General features: G+C 56.0%; 1 protein-coding gene across 1 annotated transcript in view; it reads left to right on the top strand.

Annotated features, from left to right (window-relative positions):
- The window catches only part of LOC118223423 (ankyrin repeat and KH domain-containing protein 1-like), a 39,422-nt gene extending 26,916 nt beyond the window's left edge, over positions 1-12,506 (top strand). Inside the window, 16 exon segments of the mRNA XM_035409925.1 lie at positions 115-257; positions 622-835; positions 1,128-1,303; positions 2,865-3,027; positions 3,345-3,440; positions 3,679-3,795; positions 4,225-4,390; positions 4,590-5,121; positions 5,467-5,622; positions 5,828-5,977; positions 6,417-7,957; positions 8,880-9,074; positions 9,828-10,082; positions 10,774-10,979; positions 11,294-11,455; positions 11,911-12,506. Of these exon segments, the coding sequence (XP_035265816.1) occupies positions 115-257; positions 622-835; positions 1,128-1,303; positions 2,865-3,027; positions 3,345-3,440; positions 3,679-3,795; positions 4,225-4,390; positions 4,590-5,121; positions 5,467-5,622; positions 5,828-5,977; positions 6,417-7,957; positions 8,880-9,074; positions 9,828-10,082; positions 10,774-10,979; positions 11,294-11,455; positions 11,911-11,970 (4,332 nt within the window). The 3' untranslated portion in view covers positions 11,971-12,506.
- Positions 12,507-15,395: the final 2,889 nt, after the last annotated feature.

Here is a 15,395-nt window from a genome sequence, read left to right as displayed (position 1 = left end):
GTGTGTTTGTGTCTCAGGTGTGTGACTCAGGTGTGTTTGTGACTCAGGTGTGTTTCAGGTGAGACTCAGGTGTGTTTGTGACTGAGGTGAGACTCAGGTGTGTTTTTCTCTCAGGTGGTGGAGCTGCTGCTGCTTCGTGGGGCCAATAAGGAGCACCGTAACGTGTCGGACTACACCCCCCTCAGCCTGGCCGCCTCGGGGGGGTACGTCAACATCATCAAGATCCTCCTCAACGCCGGGGCCGAGATCAACTCCAGGTACAGTACACCTGACCCCCCCACCCCCATCCCAGCCCCCCTCAGGTACAGTACACCTGACCCCCACCCCAACCCCCTCACCCCCCCTCAGTTAGAGTACACCTGACCCCCCCGCCCCCCCCGCCCAAAACCCCCTCAGGTACAGTACACCTGACCTCCCCCACCCCGACCCCCTCAGGTACAGTACACCTGACCTCCCCCACCCCAACCCCCCCACGCCCCAACCCCCCTCAGGTAGAGTACCCCTGACCCCCCATCACCTACACTCTCTCTCGGCAGTCTGGCTATGCGCGTATGGTGCGTGCGTGTGTGTGTGTGTGTGTGTGTTTTACCCCTGGCTGACCCTCAGGCTGTGCCCCCCCAGGACGGGCAGTAAGCTGGGCATCTCCCCCCTGATGCTGGCGGCCATGAACGGGCACGTGCCGGCGGTGAAGCTGCTGCTGGACATGGGCTCGGACATCAACGCGCAGATCGAGACCAACCGCAACACGGCGCTGACGCTGGCCTGCTTCCAGGGCCGGGCCGAGGTGGTCAGCCTGCTGCTGGACCGCAAGGCCAACGTGGAGCACCGGGCCAAGGTGAGCGCCAGCCGGGGTCACCAGGGGTCACCTGACACCGGGGTTACCTGACCCTGGGGTCTTCTGAGGCTGGGGGTCATGACCACAGTTATGACTAATCGTTTTGCTTTAACTTATTTTAAAAATGCACGTTCAGCAGTTTTCTCAATTTGTAAAAATGTGATAATTTGAAAGAAATTCTTTTTTTTTTTTTCTTTGTAAGTCCAACACTATCTATTAGCGATCTGTCCACCCCTGAGCAGTGGGCAGATAAGGAAGTGTTCTCTGACCTTTGACCCCTGACCTGTTCCAGACCGGGCTGACCCCTCTGATGGAGGCAGCGTCCGGAGGGTACGCTGAGGTGGGGCGGGTGCTCCTGGACAAGGGCGCGGACGTGAACGCGCCCCCCGTCCCGTCGTCCCGGGACACCGCGCTCACCATCGCCGCCGATAAGGGCCACTACAAGTTCTGCGAGCTGCTGATCAACAGGTACGGCCCGGAACTCACCTGAGCTCACAGGTATGGCCTGTAGAGCTCTCACAGGCAGGGGAACTCACAGGTACGGCCTGTAGAGCTCTCACAGGCAGGGGAACTCACAGGTACGGCCTGTACAGCTCTCACAGGCAGGGGAACTCACAGGTACGGCCTGTAGAGCTCTCACAGGCAGGGGAACTCACAGGTACGGCCTGTACAGCTCTCACAGGCAGGGGAACTCACCTGAGCGCTCACAGGTACGGCCCGTAGAGCTCTCACAGGCAGGGGAACTCACAGGTACGGCCTGTAGAGCTCTCACAGGCAGGGGAACTCACCTGAGCGCTCACAGGCAGGGGAACTCACAGGTACGGCCTGTAGAGCTCTCACAGGCAGGGGAACTCACAGGTACGGCCTGTAGAGCTCTCACAGGCAGGGGAACTCACAGGTACGGCCTGTAGAGCTCTCACAGGCAGGGGAACTCACCTGAGCGCTCACAGGCAGGGGAACTCACAGGTACGGCCTGTACAGCTCTCACAGGCAGGGGAACTCACCTGAGCGCTCACAGGTACGGCCTGTAGAGCTCTCACAGGCAGGGGAACTCACAGGTACGGCCCGTAGAGCTCTCACAGGCAGGGGAACTCACCTGAGCGCTCACAGGTACGGCCTGTAGAGCTCTCACAGGCAGGGGAACTCACCTGAGCTCACAGGTACACAGGTACGGCCTGTAGAGCTCTCACAGGCAGGGGAACTCACCTGAGCTCACAGGTACACAGGTACGGCCTGTAGAGCTCTCACAGGCAGGGGAACTCACAGGTACGGCCTGTAGAGCTCTCACAGGCAGGGGAACTCACAGGTACGGCCTGTAGAGCTCTCACAGGCAGGGGAACTCACAGGTACGGCCTGTAGAGCTCTCACAGGCAGGGGAACTCACCTGAGCGCTCACAGGCAGGGGAACTCACAGGTACGGCCTGTAGAGCTCTCACAGGCAGGGGAACTCACAGGTACGGCCTGTAGAGCTCTCACAGGCAGGGGAACTCACAGGTACGGCCTGTAGAGCTCTCACAGGCAGGGGAACTCACCTGAGCGCTCACAGGCAGGGGAACTCACAGGTACGGCCTGTACAGCTCTCACAGGCAGGGGAACTCACCTGAGCGCTCACAGGTACGGCCTGTAGAGCTCTCACAGGCAGGGGAACTCACAGGTACGGCCCGTAGAGCTCTCACAGGCAGGGGAACTCACCTGAGCGCTCACAGGTACGGCCTGTAGAGCTCTCACAGGCAGGGGAACTCACCTGAGCGCTCACAGGTACGCCCCGGAACTCACCTGCCTGTAGAGCTCTCAGGGTACCTCAGGGGTAACCGGTGGAGTTGGCAAAGCTGGTAGAGTTAGAAGTTATTCCAGCGTATTGCAAATTTATGTGGAAGCACTTCACTAATGTTTCAGTCTCTGTATTCCTGTGTGTTCCCATCTCTCCTGCCATTGTAATTCCACTCATTAACTCTCCCCCCCCCCCCCCTCCACTTCCCCCCTTTTTCTCGCTCCCTCTCCCTCCCCCCCCCCCCCCCCCCTCCCACAGGGGCGCTCACATTGACGTGCGGAATAAGAAGGGGAACACGCCTCTGTGGCTGGCGGCTAACGGGGGGCACTTTGACGTGGTGCAGCTGCTGGTGCAGGCCGGCGCCGACGTGGACGCCGCCGACAACCGCAAGATCACGCCGCTCATGGCCGCCTTCCGGAAGGTACGCTCCGGCCCCCCCGCCCCGTCGTCCTGCCTGCCCCCATCGCGTCCCCCGCCCGTCCCCTGCGCCATCCTATCCCCCATCCCATTCCGCCACCCACCTGTCCCCCCTGCCAGTCCCCCTTACCCGTCCCACCTGTCCCTGTCCTACCTGTCCCGGTCCCCCTGCCCCGTCCCCCATCTCATCCCCCTGCCTGCCCCCTTCCTAACTCTAAAGCCCCATTCTCAGCCCTTCTGGCCTCCTGCCACACAGAGAGGGCTCTGAAGCACTGAAAATACTGCCTTCATCAGTATTTATGTGTGTGTGTGTGTCTGCAGGGCCATGTGAAGGTAGTGCAGTACCTGGTGAAGGAGGTCAACCAGTTTCCCTCGGACATCGAGTGCATGAGATACATCGCCACCATCGCGGACAAGGTGAGATTCCAGCCTGCGTACACCTGAGTGCACCTGGAGCCCCATCGCACCCTACTCCTCCTATCCACAGCTCACTCTGACAGTGCAAGGCTTATATCAGGTGATGAGGTGTCAGGGTGAGCTGTGGTGGGTGAGCGCATGAGCAGCCATTGTGTTCAGGGGGAATCTCTCTGTGGTCAGTACCCGTTACAGGTGAGGTGAGTGTGTGTACCTGAGCGCAGGTGTGCTCTTTCCGCAGGAGCTGCTGAAGAAGTGCCACCAGTGCATGGAGACCATCGTTAAAGCCAAAGACCAGCAGGCCGCCGAGGCCAACAAGAACGCCAGCATCCTGCTGAAGGAGCTGGACCTGGAGAAGGTGAGCCCCCTCGCGCAGTTAGAGCCTCTCCCTGCAGGAGCTCCAGGGGCTGGGGCGGTGTAAAGGGCTTTATCTACAGGTGCATGGGAGGGGATCCCAGGTGTGCGATTGCACTGGTAGTATCTCAGGTGGATGCTAGCAGATCCCAGGTGCAGGGTTAATAGTAGATCCCAGATGCAGGGCTGATAGTAGATCCCGGATGCAGGGCTGATAGTAGATCCCAGATGCAGGGCTGATAGTAGATCCCAGATGCAGGGCCGATAGTAGATCCCAGATGCAGGGTTGAAAGTAGATCCCAGATGCAGGGCTGATAGTAGATCCCAGATGCAGGGCCGATAGTAGATCCCAGATGCAGGGCCGATAGTAGATCCCAGATGCAGGGCTGATCGTGGTAAGATCGGCAGTCTCAGTGTGTGACTCTTGTGACAGTCGCGGGAGGAGAGTAAGAAACAGGCCCTGGCAGCGAAGAGGGAGAAACGCAAGGAGAAGCGAAAGAAGAAGAAAGAGGAGCAGAAGAAGAAACAGGAAGAGGAGGAGGCCAAAGTCAAGGAGGATTTCAGCGAAATGCAGGACGAGGAGAAGGACTCTGCCGAAGGTAAACATAATGTGTGTGTGTGTGTGTGTGTGTGTGTGTGTGTGTGCCTGCACATGTGAGTGTATATGCGTGTTTGTGTGTTCATGCATGTGAGATATTTTCAGTCAGATTGTGTGGGAGAAGCACCCATGTGAGTAAAAGAGTCAGTTGTAGTTGGACCCCCCCCCACAAGACCGTGCGTCTGTCTGTCCGTCTGCAGAGGAGGAGGTCCCCATCGAGCCCCCCAGCGCCACCACCACCACCACCATCGGCATCCTGGCCACCTCCCCCACCTTCTCCTGCGCCTTCGGCAAGAAGCGCGCCGGCGCGGCCTCCACCCCCACCGCCAGCCGCAAGAACAAGAAGAACAAGACCAAGGACTGCGCCAGCGAGCCCATCATCCTGCAGGACCCGCAGGTGGCGCTGGCGCAGCAGCGGGCCGACCGCAACAAGATCCAGGGCGAGCCGCGGGGCGGGGGGGCGCCGGGGGGGCACAGCGACTCCGACAACCTGGACAGCGCCGACTGCAACAGCGAGAGCAGCTGCAGTGGCAAGAGCCAGGAGCTCAACTACCTGCCCGACCTGCCCTCGTCCTCCTTGTCCTCCTCTTCCTCCTCCTCCTCCTCGTCCTCCTCCGCCCCCTCCGTCCCCGCCCACGCCCACGCCCCGCCCGCCCCTGAGAGGAGGCATGGCCCCCCCCTGCACGGCTCTCGCGACGAGAAGGTGACGGTGTCCGTATCCAAACCACAGAGGTGAGTAACTGTGCCCCTGAGCGTGCTGACTCAAACCCGTGCACCAGCCAGAACATTCCCCCCATCCACAGCTCCTAAGGGCTGCACTGTCACTCATAGCAGATGAACGCTCAGCGTTTCCCAGTAAAGATGCCAGTAATGATTCAGACGTTCTCGTAAACTGCCTAAAGGTGTGAAGTGTCATAGAACAGAAGTTGTTTTTATTTGTAGTTTTTTTTTTGCAGAATTATTCAGAGCTCTGTAATTTGACATGATTGTTAGTCCCTTTGATCACAGTGTGGCTGAGATGATTGACGGGTGAGATGATTGACGGGTGTGTGCGCGCCTTTGCCCCTCCCCCTTCAGGGTGCAGGACTGCGGCAGCGGCTTGACGCCCAGCTCCCTGCCCTCCCCCTTCAAGACGATGTCACTGCCAGTGTCCTCCCCCAGCGGCAAGATGAGCCTCGCCAGCCCCAAGAGGGGCCAGAAGAGAGAGGAGGGCTGGAAGGAGGTCGTACGGAGGTGGGTGTCTTGCAGAAAGAGCTCCTCTCTGTGTTTTCTGAGGTGACATACCCACCACCCCATATTCCTGTTCAGTTTCTATGAAACTACATCTCCCACAATGCACTTATCTCGTGCTGGTTGCCATGTGAAAAGTGCACATTGCAGTCTGGGAAAGTGAGGCCTGGGTGAGCAGACAGTAAGGAGTGTCTGTGGGTCCGCGCAGGTCTAAGAAGCTGTCGGTCCCGGCGTCCGTGGTGTCGAGGATCATGGGACGGGGCGGCTGCAACATCACTGCCATCCAGGACGTGACGGGCGCACACATCGACGTGGACAAGCAGAAGGACAAGAACGGCGAGCGGATGATCACCATCCGGTACGACCCTCGACCCCGCGTCTGTCTGTCTCTGTCCTGTCTGTCTGTCTGTCTGTCTGTCTGTCTGTCTGTCTGTCTCTCCGCCTCCTCTCCCCATTACCCTGCTGGCCTTCTTGAGTTTATGACGGTGAAACTAGGTGTTGAGGATCGGAAGCTTTGTGCTTCAGCCAGATTAGCCCCTCCCCCTTACAGGACTCATAATGACAGAACGCTCAGTCATGTCAGCTGCTGCAGCAGCACCCAGGGGCGCGTTCGCAGGGGTTCCAGTCTCCATGGTAACCCCAGGCTTGTTGCTGGGAGGTTTAGGCCCCTGTGGTCTGCCCGAGTCTGTTTCTGTGATGAAGGGTGCTGTTCCAAATTAGGAGGGGAGAATAAGTGAAGTCGTTGAGGTACGTGCGGTCCCCTCTCTGACCCCCCCCCTCGGTGTGTGTGTTTGCAGGGGGGGCACGGAGTCGACGCGGCACGCCGTCCAGCTGATCAACGCGCTGATCCAGGACCCCGCCAAGGAGCTGGAGGACCTGATCCCCCGAAACCACATCCGCGCCCCGGGCGCGCACAAGATGGGCTCGTCCTTCCCGCCGTCGGGAGGCGTGGCCGGCGGCTCCAAGGCCCTGGCGTCCATGGCGACGTCCTCCGGCATGTCCTTCCAGCCTTCGTCTTCGTCCTCGTCCTCCTCCTCGGCGGGGAAGCTGGGGAAGGGGCTGCCGTCGGGGGTGCGGCCGGCCTTCCCGGTGTCCCTCCCCCTGGCGTACGCCCACCCCCAGCTGGCGCTGCTGGCCGCGCAGACTATGCACCAGATCCGCCACCCGCGGCTGCCCATGGCGCAGTTCGGGGGCACCTTCACCCCGACGCCCAGCACCTGGGGGCCCTTCCCCGTGCGCCCCGTCAGCCCGGGCAGCTCCAACAGCTCCCCGAAACACAACGGCACCGGGGGGGCCCGCCCCGGCCCCTCCCACGCCGAGTACGCCGCCGCCGCCTCCTCCACCGGCGCCAACCCCGCCTCCGCCGCCGTGGCCACGCCCCCTTCGGTCTCCGCCTCGGCCCCGCCCTGCCCCCCCAGCGCCCCCACCCCCTCGTCCGTCAGGAAGCAGCTGTTCGCGCCCGAGCCCAAGGTTGCCGCGGCGACCACCACGGTCAGCAGCGCCTGCGCCACGCGGCTGGCGGGTTCCCCCGCCCACCAGCACGGCTCCGCCCTCCCGCTCGCCACGCCCTCCACCCCTCCTCCCCCTCCCATCGCCCCGCCCGCCCAACAGCAGCACGCCCCCAAACAGGAGCCCAGCGGGGCCCCCACGCCCGGGAAGGAGAAGCCGTCTCTGGAGGCCACGCCCACGCCCGTCACCGCCGCGGGAGTTTCTGACGCCGTCGGCTCCGCCGGGCCCCTCCCCTTCTCGGCCCCGCCCACGTCCCTGCCCGCCCCCCAGCCGCCCGTCCCCTTCTCCTCCGGCGCAGAGCCGGCGACGCCTGCCCTGGTCCCGCCCACTTCCGCTAACCTCGCCCCTTCCTGCTCGGTGGCGCACACCAGCAACGCCCCCAGAATGTCCCACCGCATGCAGCCGCCCGGCCCCTTCTACCCGTTGCCGGAGCAACAGAGCGTGTTCGTGCCCCTGAACGTGGCCCCAGAGCCGCTGAAACAGCAGCAGCAGCATCCTGGCCACGCCCCACCCCCCCACCAGGCCCCCGGCCTGATGAATGGCTCCCAGGTGCACCTGCACGGGGGGGCCAAGGCCCAGCTGCCCCCCAACTTCGGACCTGCTGCCCTCTTCAACCACTTCAGCAGCATGTTCGACGGCAGCCAGGTGGGCAACAGCCAGGTGTGGGGGGCGTGTCACCTGCCCACCCGCACCGCCCCGGAGCAGAGCTACAGCGGCCCCCCCGCCTACATGAGCATGGGCCAGATGGAGGCCGTCATGACCCCCCCGGACGGGTCCAAGGCCCCCGGCTACCGCTCCTCCTCCCAGAGGCTGGTCAGCAGCCCCATCGGTGAGAACCGCCAATCAAAACCTGCATGTGGATGCATGAGTGCCATGATTGGTTGAGATAATTGGTTAATTGGTCCAGAGATGAATTACCGTAGGACTTTGATTGGTGCATTACTTTACTGCGATGTGTATGCCCCTGATAAATGCAGTTATGGAAAAAAAATCAAAAGCAGGTTTCTGCACACAGAAAAAAATAAGACTGCGCGATCTTTATCCATTTTATCTACTCAGTGAAGTAACACAAGGCAAAGACTTAAAGCAGATCTTTCAGTATCGGTTTCAGCATCATTAGAGTGGAAATAAGATGGGGGTGAATTGGGGGGGGTGAGTAGTAATTTGGGAGGGGGGGTGAGTAGTAATTTGGGAGGGGGGGGTGAGTAGTAATTTGGGAGGGGGGGGGGTGAGTAGTAATTTGGGAGGGGGGGTGAGTAGTAATTTGGGAGGGGGGGGTGAGTAGTAATTTGGGAGGGGGGGGTGAGTAGTAATTTGGGAGGGGGGGGGGTGAGTAGTAATTTGGGAGGGGGGGGTGAGTAGTAATTTGGGAGGGGGGGGGTGAGTAGTAATTTGGGAGGGGGGGTGAGTAGTAATTTGGGAGGGGGGGGTGAGTAGTAATTTGGGAGGGGGGGTGAGTAGTAATTTGGGAGGGGGGGGTGAGTAGTAATTTGGGAGGGGGGGTGAGTAGTAATTTGGGAGGGGGGGTGATTAGTAATTTGGGAGGGGGGGTGATTAGTAATTTGGGAGGGGGGGTGAGTAGTAATTTGGGAGGGGGGGTGAGTAGTAATTTGGGAGGGGGGGTGATTAGTAATTTGGGAGGGGGGGTGATTAGTAATTTGGGAGGGGGGGTGAGTAGTAATTTGTGGGGGGGATTGTGGCAGGGGTTGTACATGGTGTGTGATGTGTCTTTCTCGCCCTGGGTGGCTCAGCTGTGCACCCATTGGATCCCTCGATGAGCTCGAGCTCCGCCTCCTCGGCCGTGCTGACCAGCTTTGCCACCAGCATCTCGGGCAGCCCGGTGTTCCTGCCCGGCCACGCCCCCTGCGCTGGCCCCGCCCCCGTCGGCACGCCCTCCTTCAGCCGCCAGCACTTCTCCCCCCACCCCTGGAGCGCCTCCACTTCCTGTACGTACCTGCCAACTTCCTGTACGTACCCGCCAACTTCCTGTCCCTGCTCTGGCTGCCTGTCAGTCACTGTGTTTTTCAGACCTCTGTGCTCAGAACACCCTGCCTGAAATGACCCTTCACATTAAGAGTCCTGTGACTTTAATATCGATGGGTTTTAAGGCCCCAAACATACCCTGCGTTAACATGAACGCTGATGCTTTTGCGCTAGGCTATGCTACGCCGGTTTCGTGTGTTTTAAAATGTGTCTCCAGAAATTCTATACACAAGCGTGAGCTGTAGTGTCAAGCGTCACAGCGAGGGGGCGCTGTAGCCGGCAACAACAGGATGAAGCAGACATCCGCTCAGTCTTTTATAACTGCTCTGTATCGCCCCCTTGACTGGAGTTTATTAGCCCCACAGGGACATGAGAGCGCTCATTGAGCGTGTGCAGCCAGGCCGTGCGTTTGCAGAACTTCGGCCTGGCGTCGTCCTTTGCGTTTGCGTGCTTATGTGGGGTGTGTTTCAGGGATGAGTCTGGTCCAGACGCATGAACCAACGAAAGAAGACCATACACACTCACTTAAGCTCATTTTATTCAGCCGAGGCTTCAATGTTTGATATTTAAAAATGATATTTTTAAAAAGTTCTTATACTGCCCCCTGCAGGGGGGGATGTGGTATGGGGACTCTTACTGGTCGGGTTGTGCTGTACGGTCAGTGTGCTGTGGTGTCTGTGGTTTAATGTGTGCGCCCCCCCCCCCCCCCCCCCCAGGTGAGTCCCCGGCCCCCTCCGTGTCGTCAGGCGCGTCCTCCCCGCTCTCCGCCTCCTCGTCGGCCCCGCCCCTGATCCAGTCCAAGCCCGGCGGCCCCGGCCTGCAGGACCGGAAGGTTCCGCCGCCCATCGGCACCGAGCGCCTGGCCCGCATCCGGCAGACGGGCTCCGTTAACCCCGCCCTCCTCACCAGCAGCTACACCGCGCCCGTCGGCCAGGGCGGCATCTGGTCCTTCGGCGTGGGCAGTGCCTCAGGTGAGGGGGTGGGGGGTCGCTAGTTGGGAGCTGGTTCCCCCAGCCTTAGAAGGGCTTAGTGGGCCTAGTGAGATCAGCTGTAATGGGTCGGGTTGAATAGAATCTTGTAAGCTGTGAAAAGCCTGGAGTAGATCATTTTACACTCTGTGTCAAGCTTTGGCTGTTTTTCTCTCTTCACAAGCCGTTTTGAGTCATTCATGGTCACTGCTAAATTTGTTAAGCTTGAGTGTGAAGTGGTTTTGCTCTGTGAGTGTTTGGGGAATGATCTGACATGGTTGTGGTTTTGTCTGTGCGATCTGAGCTGAAGATGTGGTTGTAATTGTGGTTTCTGAGCTCATGTTGTGGTTTTGACTGGGGTCTGAACCGATGATGTGGTGGTTCTGACTGGGATCTGAGCTGATGTTATGGTTTTGACTGGGATCTGAACCGATGATGCTGTGGTGATTGTGGGATCTGAGCTGATGATGTTGTGGTTTTGACTGGAATCTGAACCGATGGTGTTGTGGTTTTGATTGTGTGAGATCTGAACCGATGATGTTGTGGTTTTGACTGATATCTGAACTGATGATGTTGTGGTTTTGACTGTGTGGGATCTGAACCGATGATGTTGTGGTTGTGATTGTGGGATCTGAACCGATGATGTTGTGGTTGTGATTGTGGGATCTGAACCGATGATGTTGTGGTGCTGCAGAGGCGATGTCGGGCTGGTCGCAGCCCCTCATGGGCGGGCACATGCTGCAGCAGCAGCTGCCAGAGCTGTCGGCGATGTCCCAGCACCAGCCCCTGGAGCAGGACGACACGGGCATTGTGGCGCCCTCCAACGCCTTCCACCAGGGCCACCCCAGCCAGGGCCACCCAAACCAGGGCCTCCCCAGCAGCTTCATGGACTTCTCCAAGGTCAGTGCGGTACTGCGGAGGAGGTGCTGTTTACACACACTGTGCTAGGGACAGATCTCATTTATTCAGTCCAGTGTCCATGTGAGTCACCAGACCTTCATCTAATGCTTATACATTAACATGCACCTACACACACACACACACAGACACACACACAACTACAACTACGCAGACATGCGTGCACGCACATACACACACACTCACAAACACACACTCAGGCTGTACGTAAAGACATTGGCGAGCCAAGGTGAAGGTGCATTCCGTGCGGCGTCTGACTCTCGAGCGGCGTGTGATTTTTTTTTCCCCGTCTCCAGGGGATGCCGTTGTCGATGTACGGAGGACCGATGATCCCCCCCCACCCCCCGATGGAGGGGCCGGGGGCCCCCATGTACAACGGCCTGCACAGCGCTGACCCCGCCTGGAACCCCATCCTCAAAGTCGTCCCCAACTCTGCGGAGAACTCAGACCCCCAGCAGGTGAGGGCTCCCCGAAATATCCCGCCTGTCCCTGAGGCTGGGCTCACCCCTGTCACTCACCCCCGTCAGTCGCCACTCTCTATCAGAGCCATTCCTCATCACTTTTTGTGTCAGGAACATCCCTGTCTGCACCAAATCCTATCACTGCCAATGCCATTACTTGTTATGTGTGAATTCTATTACACTGTTAGCACCATTACTTAAATTCTAGAACTCTTGTGTCACTTGTTACTCTGTATCGCTGTCAGTGCTGTGTCAGTACTGCGAGTAGCCGCTTGGCGCCAGGTCTCTGGCTCTGTCTCTCTCCGTCTGTCGCTGCTCCCGCTGGTGGCTGATCGGGTCTCTGTCTCTGTGTGTCGCTGCTCCTGCTGGTGGTTGATCGGGTCTCCGTCTCTGTGTGTCTCTCTGTGTGTCGCTGCTCCTGCTGGTGGCTGATCGTCTCTCTCTCCCTGCAGGTCTGGCCCGGTACGTGGGCCCCACACGTGGGGAACGTGCACCTGAACCACGTGAACTGAGTGCGGGAGCGATGGGCGACGGGCGGGCGTGTGCACACCCAGCGCCAGAGACGACGTGAATTCCTAATGAACAAGATAATCGCGATGATAATGTTAACCTAGAGGTGTCCTAAACGAGACGAGAAGCGCAGAGGCCGGACGCCATTTTTGATGTGCCTAACTAAAAAATAAATAAAAAAACGATGAGAATTGAGTGTGGGCTGTTACTTTACCACTGTCTATGAACAAACGGGATTGCCTGTTCAACAGGACACCACCTCTGCGTAGCGTAGCCATTTTGACTTTAAACCACACCTAAACCGTTCTTGATCTGGCCGGGCTCACAGGACCGTAAGCTATTTATACTCGGACAAGAACTAGACTACAGAGAAGCATAAATCAGACCTTTTAGAGTGGTAAATACATGTATAATTGTTTACATACTAAAAAAGGGTTAAAATGAGAGTAAATTTCATGTCGTATAGTGGCTCTACTTTATGTAGCCTGTATTAATGTGAAATATTTACCTTAATATTCAATAAAAAGATGGAAATGGACCCGATTTTTCCTTTGTTTCCTTCAAATTCTCCAAAATGACACGACTGTTTTTATTTACACTTTTGTTTGATACGTGATTGGCTGATGCTCTTTTACAGCATTGCCCTGTTTCTGTAATAGATTGGTGTATTGGTTCACTTACCCATATTCTTCAACAGAAGCTCAATACTGTTTTGTCTGTAATGGGCAGAGCAAGTTAGGGTTTTTTTATTGGTGAACTCTCGACTACAGAGGGCTGAGGGTTAAAGGGATAAACACATCCGTTATATGAGCTATTGAAGCACTTTCCTCACAACTCTTATTATCACATTCCCTCGACAGGTAAAAGTTTGATTTACTCTCATTACAAACTGAAGTTCAGGCCTGCTTTTCTGAACTAGAATGAGAAATGGTCTCTGTACCACAGAATTATAGGTTCAATTTAAGATACTGGCTACATCGGCGCCCTCTGCTGTTGGCACAAGGTCACTGGAGGAAAAGGTTGCAGGTCTGGAGTGGAAAACAAGTTCAGCAGACTGACGTCATTGCTTGGTTTTTAAAAACAGGGCCCATGACTTGCAGTCCTGTTATCCAGAATGAATGCCCGCATTTGCTTGCATTTAGACGAGAACATATTTTTGCATACATTTTATATATACGTATATATACACACACACACAGCCTTCAGAAAGTGATCGCCACCTTACTGTACTCTTCACATTTTGTCTCATTGCACAAACTTAATGCATGGAATACAAATTCCAATGTTTTATGCAGGGGACAAATGTGTTAATATTTTGTGTAAAATGAAAGAGTTCTCATTTAGGGGATTATTCGTCCTAGCCCCCAGGGGCAGTACTCTGGAGGTGAGCCTTTGTTGGGACGCTCCATCCAGTCTTCTCAGGCGTCGCAGATTTGGGGATTCTCGTCGGTTCCTTCATGCAAATTTCCTCCAACGCTTCCTAGGTTGGACCCTTTGGGAGAGACAGTGATATTCAGGCCAAGCCACATATTTGACGGAATTCAAGTCTGAGCTTTGGCTGGACCGTTCTCCGATACTGACCTCTCTTTCAAAATCATTCCTGTAGTTTTTTTTTCGGCATGCGCTTTGGGTAATTGTCCTGTCGGAACATGAATATTTGCCCTGAATGCAAATTTCTGCAGACTGAAACAGGTTCTCCTGAAGGATTTGCTTGTTTTTGGCGCTAGCTTGCACCTGATAGCAACAAGCTGCCCAGTCCATCCTGCTGAAAAGCCGGGCCATAACCTGATCTCAACTGTACTCTCACAAAACCGCAAAATCATCACCCAGAAGGTCACAGGGTCCATCACATGCTGGCTGGCAAACACCTGGCCTCGCTCGCTGTTGGCTTTAGTCTATCTGCTGTCAGAGGTCAGGTTTGTGATGTGTTGATATCTGGACCGGTTCTCTCATTTCAGCCAACAAGCTCTGCAACTGCCAGTGTTGTCAGTGCTGTAGCTGGTATAACTCTGTCGGTGCTGTAGCTGGTATAACTGTCAGTGCTGCAGCTGGTGTAACTGTCAGTGCTGCAGCTGGTATAACTCTGTCAGTGCTGCAGCTGGTGTAACTGTCAGTGCTGCAGCTGGTGTAACTCTGTCAGTGCTGTAGCTGGTGTAACTGTCAGTGTTGTTGCTGGTGTAACTCTGTCATTGTTGTAGCCAGTGCAACTGTCAGCGTTGTCAGTGCTGTAGCTGGTGTAACTCTGTCAGTGCTGCAGCTGGTGTAACTCTGTCAGTGCTGTAGCTGTCGGTGCTGTAGCTGGTATAACTGTCAGTGCTGCAGCTGGTGTAACTGTCAGTGCTGCAGCTGGTATAACTCTGTCAGTGCTGTAGCTGGTATAACTGTCAGTGCTGCAGCTGATGTAACTGTCAGTGCTGTAGCTGGTATAACTCTGTCAGTGCTGCAGCTGGTGTAACTGTCAGTGCTGTAGCTGGTATAACTGTCAGTGCTGCAGCTGGTGTAACTGTCAGTGCTGTAGCTGGTGTAACTCTGTCAGTGCTGTAGCTGGTGTAACTGTCAGTGTTGTTGCTGGTGTAGCTCTGTCATTGTTGTAGCCAGTGCAACTGTCAGCGTTGTCAGTGCTGTAGCTGGTGTAACTCTGTCAGTGTTGTAAATGCTTGATAAATGCTGTTTCGCTCTTGCACTTGAGCACAGTAAAATCTGCAGCTGTAGCTGATTCTTAAACAGATAAAAATATGATTGAACTAATAATTGTGCATAACTTGCACAAAATCCTGAAACGGATCAGCCCTTGTTGTGCAAACCTGCACCACACACACACACACACACACACACAAACACACTCAACTGTATCTACAGACACAGCAGGCTTTATCTAGTTCAGGATTCCAGCTTTCGAAATTACACAGCGGTGCTTTGCATTGCTCGGTTAGTTTTAAACGTTCATTGTAATGTCAGTTGTTTAATATGTTGTATGCTATAGGCTGGAATAAATACTACAAAAATGTAAAATACAATAATTCATAACTGGCTTCCAGGAAAATCAACACTGTGTTAACGAACACGTTGACACATGCACAGTGATCGTGCAATGCGAGCAACAGGTGCAATGCGAGTAACACGCGCGATACTGAGCGTGACTGCTGCGTGCAAGCCGTAGGGTGCAAGCCGATTAGAAAGTGCGCCGCGTGCAGTAATTCTTCTGCATTTCTTCCGTCCCATCCGAGTAGGTGCATGCACCTGAACTCGGTACATTCCTCTGAGCTCAGGACGGGTTAAAAAACAGTAGCTCTAAACGTACATGATTACAATTAATAGTTAATTTTATTCAGTTCATTCGGTGTTTTAATCTGAGTTTTATCTCCGTGCTTAATCTGTGTTTCCTTTATCGGTTGCCGGAATTTCACATTAGATTAATTTACATTTT

This window comes from Anguilla anguilla, chromosome 3 (genome assembly GCF_013347855.1).
Source record: "Anguilla anguilla isolate fAngAng1 chromosome 3, fAngAng1.pri, whole genome shotgun sequence".
Taxonomy (NCBI): domain Eukaryota; kingdom Metazoa; phylum Chordata; class Actinopteri; order Anguilliformes; family Anguillidae; genus Anguilla; species Anguilla anguilla.
This window is presented reverse-complemented; position numbering and strand designations above follow the sequence as displayed.